General features: G+C 45.3%; 1 protein-coding gene across 1 annotated transcript in view; it reads right to left on the reverse strand.

Annotated features, from left to right (window-relative positions):
- col21a1 (collagen, type XXI, alpha 1) overlaps positions 1-18,880 on the reverse strand; it is a 155,474-nt gene that overhangs the window by 47,569 nt on the left and 89,025 nt on the right. The window contains exon 18 of the mRNA XM_060924923.1: positions 8,575-8,619. Coding sequence (XP_060780906.1) covers positions 8,575-8,619 — 45 coding nt within the window. The remainder of the gene's footprint in view (positions 1-8,574; positions 8,620-18,880) is intronic.

The following is an 18,880-nucleotide window of genomic DNA, read 5'->3' on the forward strand; positions in this document are numbered from 1 at the left end:
ATTGAAAATATGTGACCTAATATGGACCTAGGTCAATAGGTCAAAACTATAAATATTCATTAAAACATGTTTTTCTATGGTAAAGGAGCAAGGCTAGCTCAAAGACTATGAAAAATATACAAAACTCTGACTTTTTGCAACAGAGTCACCTAACTGACAAGTTCAAGGTCACGTAACAGTGAAAATTGGTCAAATCGATAAACTGATGCAAACTATTTTGAAGCCCCCCGCCCCAAATAGGGTCTCTGTACCCAATTTGATGAAAAGTCATGAAAAAATGAGGGAGGAGGAGTGATTTAACACAGAAGTGACCTTTGACCTACAGTGGTGCTTGATAGTTTGTGAACCCTTTAGGATTCTATATTTCTGCATAAATATGACCTAAAACAACATCAGATTTTCAGACAAGTCCTAAAAATAGATAAAGAGAACCCAGTTAAACAAATGAGACAAGAATATTATACTTGGTCATTTATGAGGAAAATGATCCAATATTACATATCTGTGAGTGGCAAAAGTATGTGAACCTTTGCTTTCAGTATCTGGTGTGACCCCCTTATGCAGCAATAACTGCAACTAAATGTTTCCGGTAACTGTTGATCAGTCCTGCACACCGGCTTGGAGGAATTTTAGCCCGTTCCTCCGTACAGAACAGCTTCAACTCTGGGATGTTGGTGGGTTTCTTCACATAAACTGCTCGCTTCAGGTCCTTCTACAACATTTTGATTGGATTAAGGTCAGGACTTTGACTTGACCATTCCAAAACATTAACTTTATTCTTGTCTTGCTGCATGACCCACAATTCGTACACAATCTGTCTGACTGTGGATTGGTGGAGTCCAAACTCTTTAGAGATGGCTTTGTAACCTTTTCCAGCCTGATGAGCATCAACAACACTTTTTCTGAGGTCCTCAGAAATCTCCTTTGTTCGTGCCATAATACACTTCCACAAACATGTGTTGTGAAGATCAGACTTTGATAGATCCCTGTTCTTTAAATAAAACAGGGTGCCCACTCACACCTGATTGTCATCCCATTGATTGAAAACACCTGACTCTAATTTCACCTTCAAATTAACTGCTAATCCTAGAGCTTCACATACTTTTGCCACTCACAGATATGTAATATTGGATCATTTTCCTCAATAAATAAATGACTGGGTATAATATTTTTGTCTCATTAGTTTAATTGGGTTCTCTTTATCTACTTTTAGGACTTGTGTTCAGAATTGCGGTGCCAGGTCTTAATTATTTTGACCTCTAAAAGTAGTAAACAGGCACCCTTGTCAGACATAGTGGCTCCCAACTCGTTAGTTGTCAGGGCATGTTACAACATGCCAACTTCAGACACCCTGGCGCCACTGTCCATCACACGCCAACTTCAGACACCCTGGCGCCACTGTCCATCACACTGTGCTGCGTGGACTATATAAGATGCGCACAAACATCGAAGAAAACACAGCACACATCAGACGGGGACTCCATGCAACACCTGCTTCTCATCAGTGAATATTTGGATCCGTTTCTCTCTTTCTTTCTCGGTTTCATTTCTTTCTTGCTTTCTGTCTTTCTATCGCGGACGTGTCAGGATCCAACGTCCATCATTTGTGCCGTGTGAGCATTCCGTGCGTCCTTGAATGTAAGTTGTTTATTGTTGCGTAGCTACTGTGTTATGTGTGTACTCGTTATCTGTAACTGTTACATGTGGCGGTAAGGCTAGCGAGTATTTCTTCTCTTTTTCTCTCATCCTGTGTCTATCTATTTTCTTACGTGTTTGTTCTGTTCTGTTCAGTAGCCATGTAATGATAGCGCTTGTTTTCTCGACCACGGTTTGTTATGGGAGCACATTTCATTATTAGCTATTGCCGTGTTGGGAGTGTAGTGGTGGTATGTACAGTTCATAACCGCGCCACATATTCTAACCTTCTATGCGCAATACAGCGCGGGGCAGCGCTTAAAGGAGCCACGCTCCCCTTCATTCAGCCGACACACTCTGTGTCTTCATGCGGGTGTGACTCGCTGTAAGCAGTTGCACTACGCACCTTGGTAATGATAGCTGCTGTAGGCAGCTATCCTCATCCTCCGTGTACGTTGTACACATTGTACATATTGTGTACATATCGTGTATATAGTCAGTATCTCTAGTGTGTTGTGTTATTTATTATGGGGTGTAAATAGCATTCATTGGGCTTTACATTGTTTTACTTATATAGTATTCATTTGTGTGTTTTACATTTGTATTACATTATATATAATTATTATTCATTTGCGTTAATATATATTTAATGCGATGTGTATTTGTATTTATATCATTGTTATTATTTACATTATTGCTTGTGTGTATATTATCACTCATGTCTTGTTGTATTTGTATTTTATTCTGTTTTCTAGTAAAACCACGGTTTACACGGTTTCTCGTGAGTGGATATCCATTAATTCCTGTTCTAACCGGACAGCCTGTGTAGCTTGCTGTATACCCGATCCAGTGTCCCCCTTATACAGTCCTTTACCCTGTCCATCACCGGACAACCATTTTTATATGGTCCTTCGAGCCGGATACAGCATTCTACACAGTCAGGATGTCCACTCATGATGGCAGTGCCCGTCCTCGCCGTGAGCACCACCACCCCAGGCACCTGGATGACTACGTGGTGACCCAGGCTCAGCGACGGCTGCCACAGGACGGCGCACACACCCAGGATGATTCTTCCCATGTGGGAGACAGCAGGCCCCGGGAGCCATCACACACTCCCCCTGCTGGGCAGACTCCCCTGGACACGTCAGCAGCTATCCTCCTCGCCCTTCAGCAGATACGGGAGGACAATCGGCAGCTGCAGCGGGATGTGCAGTACCTGTTGCAACAACAACACTATGCATCACCTCCACGCACTCCAGCGAGGGACATCCAGGTTCCAGCCGTCACGCCTGGAACCCCCCCAGCAGTCCTATCATCACCACTGCAGCATGACAGAACATACAGCCCTGCTGACTCAACCAGTGGACATCGCCGCGCCCCGGTGGCAGAGCAGTCGTCACCTCTACCTCGGCCACACATCGCAGGAGCTGAGGCAGCGACGTCCACACCGCCACACGGAGGAGCTCCCCATTTGCCAACACCACTGACGGCAGAGCTGACAGAGCACCTGAGGAGCATGAATCTGCCACGGGGTCACTCATTCACGTCATCCTCACCCTCTCCTGCCACCCCACAGTACTCAGCGCCATTCAGCCCACGGCGCCCTTCGTCCGCTCAGAGACAGTGGACGTCATCACCGGCGTCGGCCGGTCAGAGGGCAGTGGCACCAGATCATCACAGGCTGTCACCTGTCCCACAGCGACTGACATCTCTTCCCCCTCAGGAGCTGACCTACCGTGGGCCCAAGATGAGAATCCCAGCGTTCACCGAGGACGACCCACGGCAGTTCAACAGGATGCAGCTGGCGCTCGACAACGTCCTACCACCCGACGCGACAGAGCGCTTCAAATATCAGATCCTGCTGGACCACCTGAAGCTAGAGGATGCTGTCCTGGTAGCGGATGCTTACTGCCACAGCAGCTATCCCTACAGTGATACGATGGCAGCCCTCACGAAGCTCTTTGGGCAGCCCCGCAAACTGGCACTCAGGCAGATCAACCAGGTCTTGGCTGAGCCCCCTGTCAGGAGCGGTGACCAGAGAGGCTTCAGGAACTTCGCCCTGAAGGTGCAGTCCTTGGTGGGGATGCTGGATAAGATGGGGACCCAGGAACAGCTTGAGCTACGGTGTGGTTCGCATGTGTCTCGGTTGCTGCCCAAGCTGCCTCACGAGCTGCGTACTGCCTTCAGGCGGTACATCGACCCAGACCGTGTGCCTGTCCCCACACTCCTGGACTTCGCCGCATGGTTACAGCACGAGGTTGGTGTGCAGCTGGACGAGACCAACGACCCGCCAAAGGCAACAGCGAGCCAGGCAGAGCGGCAGCGGAGCACCAGAGGCAAGCAGCCAGCAGCCACACGCTCCACCACGGTCCTGCTGGTAGACCCCCCAGCCAAGTCAGCTCAGCAGCCATCAAAGTCAGCTCCACGCACACCCGCCAAGGTGGAGCCTCCAAAGAAGTACTGCCCCTTCTGCAACAGCACGGAGCACTACTTCAACCAGTGCACTGCGTTCAAGAGTATGTCACTGGAACCAAGGCTCCAGTGGATCAAGACCGGGAAGAAGTGCTGGAGGTGTGGACGCGACCATCAAGCAGCTCAGTGCTACCTCAAGGCACGGTGCCCGAAGTGCAATCGCCTGCACCTCGAGGTACTGCATGAGGTGAATGCACAAAGCAGGCCGGAGACTGCGACACTGTCTTCACCCAGCCAGCCATCCACCTACTACCTCGACCCAGCATGCAGAGGTAGTTGTGTGCTGCTGAAGATGGTGAAGGTGCTCCTTCATCACGGGGGCAAGAAGATGGAGACCTACGCCATCCTCGATGACGGGTCAGAGCGCACCATGCTCCTCCCCCAAGCAGCGCAGCAGCTTGGCCTCAAAGGACAGAGTGAGAATCTGGCCCTCCGCACCATCCGTCATGACATCAGAACGGTGCCGGGGAGGTCAGTGTCCTTCTCTGTGTCATCCCTCAGTCAACCGCAGCAGCGGTACAAAATACAGCGGGCCTTCACATCACCCGAACTGGGACTGTCCCCTCATTCACACCCAGTCGAGGCTCTCCAAAGGACCTACCGCCACCTCAGAGGGCTGCCTCTTCACTCCTTTACTCAGGCCCGTCCGCTGCTCCTCATTGGGTCTGACTACCCAGACCTCCTCATCCCCATCGAGCCTGTGCACATAGGCCCACCAGGTGGACCCATTGCCCTGAAGACACGCCTTGGGTGGACACTTCAAGGCCCCGCCAAGGCTGTCAAGCATCGGTCTTCCACCCCAGCGTGCCTGTTCATCAGTGCACCGTCACCATCAGTGGAGCTGCTGCAGGACGCCACCGAGCTGCGGAAGTCCCAGTTCTGCGGCCACATCACCGTGACCTCTGACCCTGCGTTGCCTGATGCAGGGAACTTCAGTCAATATCCAGAGCTGCTGGAGGCCACAGTCAGAGCGCGTCACGGGGCGGCCACATCCGCCATCACAGCTGAGGACTACAGGCAAGCAGAACTGGCACTCCTCAGGAAGGCACAGAGTGACTCCTTCCCCGAAGACCTCACCCTGCTCTCAGCGGGGAAGCCAGTCTCCACTGACAGCAGGATCCTCACATTGTCCCCGGAGTACGACGCTGAGACACAGCTGATCCGGGTCGGAGGTCGTCAGCGCAGGTGTGACACGGTTGAGGAGGAGACTCTGCACCCCATCCTGCTTGACCCTCAGCACCCCATCACACAGCTCATCATCCGAGACTTCGACAGCCACCTGGCGCACCCAGGACCAGAGCGAGTGTTTGCTGAGCTGCGCCGGCGGTACTGGATCGTGCGTGGGAGAGCGGCTGTCAAGAAACATCAGCACAGCTGTCCAGAGTGTCAGAAGTGGCGAGGCACACCAGTGATCCCCAGAATGGCTGACTTGCCACCATCAAGTCTGCGCTTGCACAAGCCAGCCTTCTATTCCACTGGAATGGATTGTTTCGGGCCGTACCTCATCAAAATCGGCCGACGCACTGAGAAACGGTGGGCCATCGTTTTCAAGTGCCTGACAATCCATGCAGTGCATCTAGACCTCCTCACCAGCATGGACACTGATGCTTTCTTGATGGCCCTGCGGCGCTTCATCGCACGCCGAGGGAAGCCACATGAGCTGCTCTCCGACCAAGGCACCAATTTCAGAGGGGGTCAGTCTGAACTGCAGGAGACATTCAAAGCCCTCAGCCCAGAGCTACAGTCCCACTTAGCCAGTCAACAGATTGACTTCAAGTTCAATCCTCCACATGCTCCGCACTTCGGTGGTTCCTGGGAACGGGAGATCCGTTCCATCAAAGCTGCCCTACACACTACACTCGATGCACAGACAGTCACTGAGGAGGTGTTGAGGACAGTGCTGATCGAGGTGGAAAGCATCATCAACTCCAAGCCCTTGGGTTACACCTCGTCAGACATCGCAGATTCAGATCCCATCACTCCAAACATGCTGCTGATGGGGCGGCACGACCCCTCCATACCACAAGTGGTCTACACCGACTCCGACATCCTGGGCAGGCGCAGGTGGAGACAGTGCCAGGCCCTTGCGGACCAATTCTGGGCTAAGTTCATCAGGAACTACCTGCCCTCTCTTCAAACCCGCTCCAAGTGGCAACGAGACCGGGAGGACCTCATCGTTGACAGCATCGTGATGATTGTCGACCCTCAACTCCCACGTGCCCTGTGGCCTGTGGGCAAGGTCACTGCTGTCATCCCTGGAGCAGATGGCAGGGTACGTACTGCACAGGTGCAGGTCAAGGACCGGACCTACACACGCCCAGTCTCACGCCTGGTGAGACTCCCTTCACTCCCTCAGGGCACCTCTGCCTGACATCATGGACACAACTTTGTTCCACAAAGTTGGGGGCGGCTGTTCAGAATTGCGGTGCCAGGTCTTAATTATTTTGACCTCTAAAAGTAGTAAACAGGCACCCTTGTCAGACATAGTGGCTCCCAACTCGTTAGTTGTCAGGGCATGTTACAACATGCCAACTTCAGACACCCTGGCGCCACTGTCCATCACACGCCAACTTCAGACACCCTGGCGCCACTGTCCATCACACTGTGCTGCGTGGACTATATAAGATGCGCACAAACATCGAAGAAAACACAGCACACATCAGACGGGGACTCCATGCAACACCTGCTTCTCATCAGTGAATATTTGGATCCGTTTCTCTCTTTCTTTCTCGGTTTCATTTCTTTCTTGCTTTCTGTCTTTCTATCGCGGACGTGTCAGGATCCAACGTCCATCATTTGTGCCGTGTGAGCATTCCGTGCGTCCTTGAATGTAAGTTGTTTATTGTTGCGTAGCTACTGTGTTATGTGTGTACTCGTTATCTGTAACTGTTACATGTGGCGGTAAGGCTAGCGAGTATTTCTTCTCTTTTTCTCTCATCCTGTGTCTATCTATTTTCTTACGTGTTTGTTCTGTTCTGTTCAGTAGCCATGTAATGATAGCGCTTGTTTTCTCGACCACGGTTTGTTATGGGAGCACATTTCATTATTAGCTATTGCCGTGTTGGGAGTGTAGTGGTGGTATGTACAGTTCATAACCGCGCCACATATTCTAACCTTCTATGCGCAATACAGCGCGGGGCAGCGCTTAAAGGAGCCACGCTCCCCTTCATTCAGCCGACACACTCTGTGTCTTCATGCGGGTGTGACTCGCTGTAAGCAGTTGCACTACGCACCTTGGTAATGATAGCTGCTGTAGGCAGCTATCCTCATCCTCCGTGTACGTTGTACACATTGTACATATTGTGTACATATCGTGTATATAGTCAGTATCTCTAGTGTGTTGTGTTATTTATTATGGGGTGTAAATAGCATTCATTGGGCTTTACATTGTTTTACTTATATAGTATTCATTTGTGTGTTTTACATTTGTATTACATTATATATAATTATTATTCATTTGCGTTAATATATATTTAATGCGATGTGTATTTGTATTTATATCATTGTTATTATTTACATTATTGCTTGTGTGTATATTATCACTCATGTCTTGTTGTATTTGTATTTTATTCTGTTTTCTAGTAAAACCACGGTTTACACGGTTTCTCGTGAGTGGATATCCATTAATTCCTGTTCTAACCGGACAGCCTGTGTAGCTTGCTGTATACCCGATCCAGTGTCCCCCTTATACAGTCCTTTACCCTGTCCATCACCGGACAACCATTTTTATAACTTGTGTGAAAATCTGATGTTGTTTTAGGTCATATTTATGCAGAAATATAGAGAATTCAAAAGGGTTCACAAACTTTCAAGCACCACTGTACCTCTGCCAAGCCACGTATTTGGATTTGCATCAAAATCTAATCACTTATTCCTTGGCCCATAACCCACCTTTCTTCAAAATTTCATCAACATCCATTCACTATTTTTTGAGATTTGTTGGGAGAGATAAACAAATGGAGGTGGAAACAACTTCCTCCAACAAAGTTGGTGGAGGTAAAAAGGAAGGTAGTACAAACTAATACTTCATATTTGTTGCGACATGCCGATGGAGACAGTCAAGAAATAAAAATGAGGAATCTGTGTACACTTGTTGGTAACGGGAATGATAATGGGAGTGTGGATGTTGAAAATGCAGCAGATACTAAGTATTAACTCCCAACAATTCTGATAGTAAGAGGAGATACACATGGAAATATTACACCATCTTGTATGGTTCATGGACACCACTGTATGTTTGCTTGTTAGTTTCCTCTGAAAAATGTAAGCAGTGTTGGACCAGTGGCATGGATGGAATGTGTGTGATATGGATTGGACACGGTTACACAATGCATCTGGTGTAATTTAATACAGCTCCAGTGTGAGAATGGATTATCAGTATGTGTATATGCGTATTAACAGTTATTTTAATGATGCAGTCACAAAGCTTAAAACATAAGCCACTAATAATGTCAGATAGAAACTGACCTTTAATCCACTTGGGCCTTCGCTTCCAGGTATTCCCGACAATCCCTGAAAACAGTTACAGGTTTTTTTAAGTTATGGTCTGACTATTAGAATAATGGTTTATATAGTTTTTCATAATCTAATGAATGGCAATAACATGAAATTTATTGTATCCATAGCATGCAGTTTTAAAAGGACAACTACTACTAGGTCAGTGTATTTAGTCGAGCTACAGTAATCTTGTGATCAGATCATACTGTACATTAGGACAGTGTAGGTCTTTCTCTCTAATGCCACAAACATGCATGCTTTCTGGAATAAGCTTTTCCTCTAGCTGTCTGAATTAATCACGTCTGAAATGTGCTCCTGTAGCTTTGCCAGCCAGAGAGAGTAATATATTTAACAGGATGTTGTTGTATGCCAACATAAAACAGGAAGAAATTCCACCAGAGATGACTGGTCAAAAGCTTGAGAGAATCTGTTGCTAGACAACTAATCAAATAGTTTGCTCCTGAAACATGCTGTAATTCGTATCATCAGGACAAAACGGCAGCTTGTGTTCACACCCCTGAAAGATAAGCAGTTTTAATAATGTTCAAAGCAAATTTTAAAATGAACAACACTGGCACAAATTACAAAATGTAAAGAGCAGGACACCTAAGTAAACGTTGGATCAATATAAGACCTATTGATCTTTATTTATTTTTATTTAACTTGAACCTTCATTACATTACATCTTACAATTAGACTAAATTGTATTATGAAAAAGAGAAACCTGTTCTCAAATTGGGTAACTAAGTGTATTCTAGTGCAAGCACTTATATTTGCTAAAGGCTAAAATACATGTTCAAAAAGATACCCCACATACATGTAAAATTTATACAATACTTTGACATATCCTTTTACAGTGGTGCTTGAAAGTTTGTGAACCCTTTAGAATTTTCTATATTTCTGCATAAACGTGACCAAAAACATCATCAGATTTTCACACAAGTTCTAAAAGTAGAACCCAGTTAAACAAATGAGACAAAAATATTATACTTGGTCATTTATTTATTGAGGAAAATGATCCCATAATAGAAGAAAATCACTGCTCTCCAAAAAAAAACATTGCTGCTCGTCTGCAGTTTCCTAAAGATCATGTGGACAAGCCAGAAGGCTATTGGCAAAATGTTTTGTGGACGGATGAGACCAAAATAGAACTTTTTGGTTTAAATGAGAAGTGTTATGTTTGGAGAAAGGAAAACACTGCATTCCAGCATAAGAACCTTATCCCATCTGTGAAACATGGTGGTGGTAGTATCATGGTTTGGGCCTGTTTTGCTGCATCTGGGCCAGGACGGCTTGCCATCATTGATGGAACAATGAATTCTGAATTATACCAGCGAATTCTAAAGGAAAATGTCAGGACATCTGTCCATGAACTGAATCTCAAAAGAAGGTGGGTCATGCAACAAGACAACGACCCTAAGCACACAAGTCATTCTACCAAAGAATGGTTAAAAAAGAATAAAGTTAATGTTTTGGAATGGCCACGTCAAAGTCCTGACCTTAATCCAAACAAAATGTTGTGGAAGGACCTGAAGCAAGCAATTCATGTGAGGAAACCCACCAACATCCCAGAGTTGAAGTTAGGTTGACGTGGGGCGGCCTTGGGCTGAGTTGCCCTTGAGCAAGGTACCTGACCCCTGACTGCTCCCCGGGTGCTCTGGTGTGGCTGCCCACTTCTCTGAGTGTGTGTGCATGTGTTCACTGCTTCAGATGGGTTAAATGCAGAGGATGAATTTCACTGTGCTTGAAGTGTGCATGTGACCAAATAAAAGGCTTCTTTTTCTTCTTTTTCTTCTGTACAGAGGAATGGGCTAAAATTCCTCCAAGCCGGTGTGCAGGACTGATCAACAGTTATCGGAAACGTTTAGTTGCAGTTATTGCTGCACAAGGGGGTCACACCAGATACTGAAAGCAAAGGTTCACAAAATTTTGCCACTCACAGAAATTTAATATTGGATCATTTTCCTCAATAAATAAATGACCAAGTATAATATTTTTGTCTCATTTGTTTAACTGGGTTCTCTTTATCTACTTTTAGGACTTGTGTGAAAATCTGATGTTGTTTTAGGTCATATTTATGCAGAAATATAGAAAATTCTAAAGGGTTCACAACCTTTCAAGCACCACTGTATATTACATTATACAATGAAAGTTGAAATCTGATCTTGGCAAGCACACAATAAGTTGTTTTAGCAGTTTGAAGTATTCCCAAGCAATGCATGCTTCCTCTTTGAAATGTGATATATGTCCGTGACTGATATCTGTTGGAAACATTTCCTTCACCAAACTATCATCAAAACTGGGATTTATAGATTTTTTTAATGCCAGTACAAAAAAAAGAAATTCAACGAATGTTCCATGATGCTTGAATAGGTTCAGCTAAACTCATGTCCGATATTTTTATCTCAGAACATCTCAGCATGGTTTCTGGTTAAAGTATTGAACAATCCTGAAATTACACAAAATGATTTAAAAATCAGTGATGAAAAGTATTTTATGACTTTATACTGCTGCCACAGAACCTTTTTTGTCTTTAGGTCATCATACAGTGTCTTGCAAAAGTATTTATCCCCCTTTGTGTTTGTCCTGTTTTGTTACATTAGAAGATAGAATTAAAATGGATTTTTAGAGGGTTAGCACTATCTCATCTCATTATCTCTAGCTACTTTATCCTTCTACAGGGTCGCAGGCAAGCTGGAGCCTATCCCAGCTGACTACGGGCGAAAGGCGGGGTACACCCTGGACAAGTCGCCAGGTCATCACAGGGCTGACACATAGACACAGACAACCATTCACATTCACACCTACGGTCAATTTAGAGTCACCAGTTAACCTAACCTGCATGTCTTCGGACTGTGGGGGAAACCGGAGCACCCGGAGGAAACCCACGCGGACACGGGGAGAACATGCAAACTCCACACAGAAAGGCCCTCGCCGGCCACGGGGCTTGAACCCAGAACCCTCTTGCTGTGAGGCGACAGCGGGTTAGCACTATTTCATTTACAAAACATGCCTACCACTTTAACGGTGGAAATTGTTTTATCGTAACACAAACAATAATTAAGATGAAAAAACAGAAATCTGGAGTGTGCATGGGTATTCATCCCCTTTGTATGAAACCCCTAAATAATGCTAGTCCAACCAATTCACTTCATAAGTCACATACAGTAATTAGTTGATGAAAATCCATCTGTGTGCAATCAAAGTGTCACATGATCTGTCACATGATGTCTGGATAAATCAACCGGTTCTGACAAGACTCTGACTCTGCAACACTACTCAGCAAGCAACATGAAAACCAAGGAACACTTCAAACAGGTCAGAGACAAAGTTGTGGAGAAGTATAGATCAGGGTTGGGTTATACAGCCCCGATTCCAAAAAAGTTGGGACAAAGTACAAATTGTAAATAAAAATGGAATGCAATGATGTGGAAGTTTCAAAATTCCATATTTTATTCAGAATAGAACATAGATGACATATCAAATGTTTAAACTGAGAAAATGTATAATTTAAAGAGAAAAATTAGGTGATTTTAAATTTCATGACAACACATCTCAAAAAAAAGTTGGGACAAGGCCATGTTTACCACTGTGAGACATCCCCTTTTCTCTTTACAACAGCCTGTAAACGTCTGGGGACTGAGGAGACAAGTTGCTCAAGTTTAAGGATAGGAATGTTAACCCATTCTTTTTCTAATGTAGGATTCTAGTTGCTCAACTGTCTTAGGTCTTTTTTGTCATATCTTCCGTTTTATGATGTGCCAAATGTTTTCTATAGGTGAAAGATCTGGACTGCAGGCTGGCCAGTTCAGTACCCGGACCCTTCTTCTACGCAGCCATGATGCTGTAATTGATGCAGTATGTGGTTTGGCATTGTCATGTTGGAAAATGCAAGGTCTTCCCTGAAAGAGACGTCGTCTGGATGAGAGCATATGTTGTTCTAGAATCTGGATATACCTTTCAGCATTGATGGTGTCTTTCCAGATGTGTAAGCTGCCCATGCCACACGCACTAATGCAACCCCATACCATCAGAGATGCAGGCTTCTGAACCGAGCGCTGATAACAACTTGGGTCGTCCTTCTCCTCTTTAGTCCGAATGACACGGCGTCCCTGATTTCCATAAAGAACTTCAAATTTTGATTCGTCTGACCACAGAACAGTTTTCCACTTTGCCACAGTCCATTTTAAATGAGCCTTGGCCCAGAAAAGACGTCTGTGCTTCTGGATCATGTTAGATACGGCTTCTTCTTTGAACTATAGAGTTTTAGCTGGCAACGGCGGATGGCACAGTGAATTGTGTTCACAGATAATGTTCTCTGGAAATATTCCTGAGCCCATTTTGTGATTTCCAATACAGAAGCATGCCTGTATGTGATGCAGTCCCGTCTAAGGGTCCGAAGATCACAGGCACCCAGTATGGTTTTCCGGCCTTGACCCTTACGCACAGAGATTCTTCCAGATTCTCTGAATCTTTTGATGATATTATGCACTGTAGATGATGATATGTTCAAACTCTTTGCTATTTTACACTGTCGAACTCCTTTCTGATATTGCTCCACTATTTGTCGGCGCAGAATTAGGGGGATTGGTGATCCTCTTCCCATCTTTACTTCTGAGAGCCGCTGCCACTCCAAGATGCTCTTTTTATACTCAGTCATGTTAATCATGTTAAGCAAAATGGAAAGAATATGGCTCCACTAGAGAAGGCCACCCACCAAAACTCATAGACCAGGCAAGGAGGGCATTAATCAGAGATGCAACAAAGACACCAAAGATAACACTGAAGAAGCTGCAGATATCCACAGTGGAGATGGGAGTATCTGTCCATAGGAACACTTTAAGCTGTACACGCTACAGAGCAGGGCTTTATGGAAGCGTGGCCAGAAAAAAGTCATTGCTTAAGAAAACATGTTTGGAGTTTGCCCAACAGCATGTGGCAGACTCCCCAAACACATGGAAGAAGATTCTTTGGTCAAATGAGACTAAAATTTATCTTTTTGGCCATCATGGAAAATGCCATTTGTGGCACAAACCTAACATCCTGAGAACACAATTCCTACAGTGAAGCATGGTGATGGCAGCCTCATGCTGTGGGGATATTTTTCATTTTCAGGGACAGGAAAGCTGGTCAGGACTGAAGGAAAGATGGATGGCAAAAATACAGGGCAATTCTGGAGGAAAACCTGTTTGAGTCAGCCAGAGGTTTGAGACTGGGACAAAGGTTCATGTTCCAGCAGGATAATGACTCTAAACAGACTGCTAACGGTACACTGGAGTGGTTTCAAGGGAAACATTTAAATGTCTTGGAATGGCCTAATCAAAGCCCAGACCTCAATCCAATTGAGAATCTGTGGCATAACTTGAAGATTGCTGTACACCAACACAACCTATCTAACTCGAAGGAGTTGGAGTAGTTTTGCCTTGAGGAAAAGCCAAAAATCCCAGTGGCTAGATGTGCTAAGCTAATAGAGACATACCCCAAGAGACTTGCAGCTGTAATTGCACCAAAAGGTTTTGACTTTACAAAGTATTGACCTTTTGGTGGGGAATACCTATGGACACTCCAGATTTCTGTTTTTCATCTTCATTATTGTTTGTGTCACAATAAAACAACAATTTTCACCTTTAAAGTGGTAGGCATGTTGTGGAAATCAAATGGTGCTACCCCCCCCAAAAAAAAATCCATTTTAATTCCAGCTTGTAATGCGACAAAACAGGACAAACACCAAGGGGGATGAATACTTTTGCAAGACACTGTTAGTTAGTTACTTAGTTAGTCAGTTAGATACTTTATTGTCTCCATAGAGAAACTATTTTTCAGTGAGTAAAACATGTCGGTCTCCAGCATGACCGGACAAGCAGGGTAAAACATATAAGACACTTCAACCATGCAACACATATGCACCAGTAATATCGGTGTTAATATTGCACTTAATCCAATAAAAAGCTCAAATATGGCCAAAGACTAGAAAAACTGTTGATTTAAAAAACAGGTAACGTAACATTCCCATAACGAACACAGAGCCATACCCCAGTAATACAAAGAGGCCTTCAGAATATTGGAGAAATAAATACATATAAGATGTTCTCATAAAAGAAGAGGGATTGAAGGGTTGTCACTATTCAGACCCGCTGAACAGAGACCCAGAGAAAAATTAAGGCCTATCATTACCTTTCAGGTGCTTATTTAAGGGCATTAAGGAGAGGAGAGCTGACATCAGGTTTTCATATTCTCTTATAACCTCATCTCATCTCATTATCTCTAGCCGCTTTATCCTGTTCTACAGGGTCGCAGGCAAGCTGGAGCCTATCCCAGCTGACTACGGGCGAAAGGCGGGGTACACCCTGGACAAGTCGCCAGGTCATCACAGGGCTGACACATAGACACAGACAACCATTCACACTCACATTCACACCTACGGTCAATTTAGAGTCACCAGTTAACCTAACCTGCATGTCTTTGGACTGTGGGGGAAACCGGAGCACCCGGAGGAAACCCACGCGGACACGGGGAGAACATGCAAACTCCACACAGAAAGGCCCTCGCCGGCCACGGGGCTCGAACCCGGACCTTCTTGCTGTGAGGCGACAGCACTAACCACTACACCACCGTGACGCCCCTCTCTTATAACCTTTATTCTGTAAAATTAAATGTACTGCAAGTGCGAATGTACTTTTTCATGCCAATCTATCACAGGGCTAACACAGAGTAATACACACCTATGGGCAATTTAGAGTAGCCAGATGAACTAATCGGCATGTCTCTGTGAAGGTTCTCAGTCATCCAGGTCATTGTAAACTGCAGGTGCTAAAGAAGGCAACTGAACTTCCTTGAAATTCTTGAAGACATTTCACCTCTCATCTGAAAGGCTTCTTCAGTTCTGTCTGATTAGTGGGAAGTTCTAGGTATTTATCCTCTAGTGGACCAAAAGCAAACCTAAGGAGAGTCGTTGAGGTCATATGGTTCGTTGACACTCTCAGGTGGGGTTTACATTAGACCGTATCAGCGGATCATCAGATTAACGTTTTTAAAACGATTAGTGTTCACACAGCAACGCCAATACACGATTCGCGTGCACACAGCAACGCCAATACACGGATACGCTCGGCTCCGCAGGCATCCTGCGCTCCAAATCACTCCTCCCTGAACAGCGAGTGCCCTCTGGAGGGTGTGCACTCCGGCCCTGCGCAGCTCACAGAGCGCGCGAGTGAAGCGCACAAGCAGTGATTTGGGACTGAGCCGCTGTGTGTGTGATCTCAGTGCATGTCGGGCATGTGCGTCACTTACCACTTGCAAGTGGAAGGATGGCAAGCCTAAAGACAATCATAACTACACAATGGGCAGTATTTGCATCAGTATTTGCAGTATTTTCATACTTTTATACTCTTTAATGAAAGGTTATACAAGGCGGAAGTCCGCGCCGTTTTTCAGCAGTCGCGTCACATGACCAACGCCAGCGAATCAGGAAGGTGGATGTCACAGTGACGTTGTCCAATGACGACGCCAGCTAGAGCTCAGCACAGCGTATCCGCGTATTCTCAATGTTTATACAGCACCGGACCAGACACGATCTGGACTGAATACGTGGACCCTGGCGGATTCCCGTTTCTCGGCGTTTCCAGGCGTTTTAATGTAAACGGACAGTGCATCTGCGAAGAAAACGAGACAGATATGGTCTAATGTAAACTTGGCCTCAGTCTGTACTCGAGTTGAGGGGGGATGGGGGGGATGCCATCCCCCCTGGAATAAAAAATGGTCAAAATCATCCCCCCTCTAAAACGGGCATCCCCCCTCCCTACCCTTGAGCAATTTTATCAATAAATGTGGACATTACTTCTATTTAACATTGGAATTAGAAATGCCATTCCACGTAGCTTTGCTGAAACTGAGCATACAATAAGCTACCATGAGAGAGGGCACGCGCAAGCGAAGCGTTTGAGGAGGTGACATTCAGTTGGGGTTCCGTTATTTTTTGTTTTATTCGGCGTCAGTGACAGCAGCGGATTGCAGCATCATGGCCAAGCGGAGTGGACAGCAAGACCTAAGGCAAGTTCGGATTTAAGATCGCAAGAAAAAACATTTCAGGAGGTAAGTCAAGAGTTACGAATATCAGTCACACTTTCTGTGAGCCCACTATCATGCTGTAAAGTTCCCGATATGTAGCCTAATTTGTGGGCGGCGGATAACAACACAGCTATCATAATGAATGTTAGCTTGGAGTCTAGCCAGCTATCGATAGCTTACTCAGGTTCATGTTAGCTTTGATTTCTTGTATAAGGCCATTAATTTAATCAGCCTGGACGTTCGTTTGTTATTCTTCAGGCAACAAAAAGTTGCCTGAAGAATAACAAACAACACTAGCAGTTTTGAAGGCTTCATTGCCTCATTAGAGAGCCGGTCACAACATGTAAGGCAGAGCAGGATTGGTGTAGGACTCGCCAAAGTGTCTGCTAAAATGCAGCTTTCTTTTTCTTCATCATAGGCTCTTCTTCTGTCTCCTCAATGGGCCTTTTCCCCTTTCCAAAGAAACTTTCCAAAGATGCCTGCTTTTAACTCATTTTGCTAGCTTGTATCCAGTATGTATCAAAGTGCTGGTATGTATTGAAGCAAAGCATCAAAGTATCCAAGGCAGCTCCTTGGTAACCGTCAACATTAAGGTGTCACGTGACCTAGATAACAGCGGGAATCAACGTTACAGAAAGAATCCGGTCATTTTTCAAAGCTCAAATCCTCGTTCAGATAATAAATAAATCAGAAATAACATTATAATTATATTTAATTAAATTATCTTATCCACTGCTCTTTATTCCAGATGACAGTCAGCAGCAACTGCAACACAGTGCGACAGGAGCTGGAGGGGACCCGGAGTGTGAGACAATACAGGAGCAGGAGCAAGCAGGAGAACCGACAGCTGAAGAGCTGAAGATTTACAATTTACTGTTGCTTGTTTTAGCTTATTGGTTACCTACCTACCTCTGTATTTAACTCAATGTTCCCAATGTTCAGCTTTGAATAAAAATTCTATTGACTTGATATGAAAAGATTCAGTTGTTCATTTACATTGCCTGCTGAGGTTTTAATAAATTATTTACCAAACGATTTAAAAGGAGCCTACCGTGACTATGAAGTTACACTTCAAATTTGTCATCTGCATTTCACCCTAATATGGAGAATGTGGTAGGTATGTCAGCCAGGAGACTGACTAAATATGACACATGACATCCACACTGTGCATGTTTTACAGTAAAATACCAGCGTATTATGTTTTTTACAACAATAAAAAGGGTACACAGTGTGTACTACACACTTGATCAGCACAAAATACTGTATGTCTAGTAAATGAACAAGGTCCACAGACCTACGTTGTGTGCAAACCCTCCTAAAAGCAAACCAGTTTCCCACCGACGGACCGACCGATGGGTCGATACGCGACTAAAAATCTCACCATCCCCCCTGGTTTGATTTTACAACTCAACCACTGCTCTCAGTCATCCTGTAGGTGTTAGGGTCACTAGAGGCCAGGGTGTGAATGGTATTAGCAGCCTAGAGGGCCATTAGGGTGATCTGTGGGTCGTTGGCTATCTCTGCCATCATGTGAGGCATCAACCACCTATGAAACCTTGAGGTGGGATCCCACTAGCAGTTACAAAAAGGAAGTTGTGAGCTGCCTCCAGCAACTAGTAAAGGACGATGCCATCAACCGATCTCTGTACTACAGACTGTACCCCAGGGAAGCCATTCCTCTTATTTATGGTCTCCCCAAGATTCACAAGGAAGGCGCTCCACTCAGACCCATCATCATCAGCATAAACTCAGTCACCTATAACATTGCCAAACACCTAGCTGCCATCCTGGCTCCCCTTGTCGGAAACACGCCACATCACGTCAATAACTCCCAGGATTTTGCCACTAAAGTTGCAGACCTAAAGCTAGACTCAGAAGAAACCATGGTTTCCTACGACACCAGTTCTTTTTTCACCTGCATTCCCACCACAGAAGCAGTCAAATCGGTTAGGAAACAACTTCTTCAAGACAGCACCTTACCGGACAGAATGAGCCTCACCACAGACCACATTTGCACCCTGCTTGACCTCTGCCTGACCACCACCTATTTCCAGTTCAACGAATGTTTCTACAAACAGAAGCATGGATGCACCATGGGCTCACCGGTGTCCCCTATAGTGACCAATCTATACATGGAGGAAGTGGAAAACAAAGCCTTGACTACTTTTTCAGGAGTCGCTCCCAGCCACTGGTTCAGGTATGTGGATGA

The sequence above is a fragment of the Neoarius graeffei genome, chromosome 7, assembly GCF_027579695.1.
Source record: "Neoarius graeffei isolate fNeoGra1 chromosome 7, fNeoGra1.pri, whole genome shotgun sequence".
NCBI classification, from domain to species: Eukaryota; Metazoa; Chordata; class Actinopteri; order Siluriformes; family Ariidae; genus Neoarius; species Neoarius graeffei.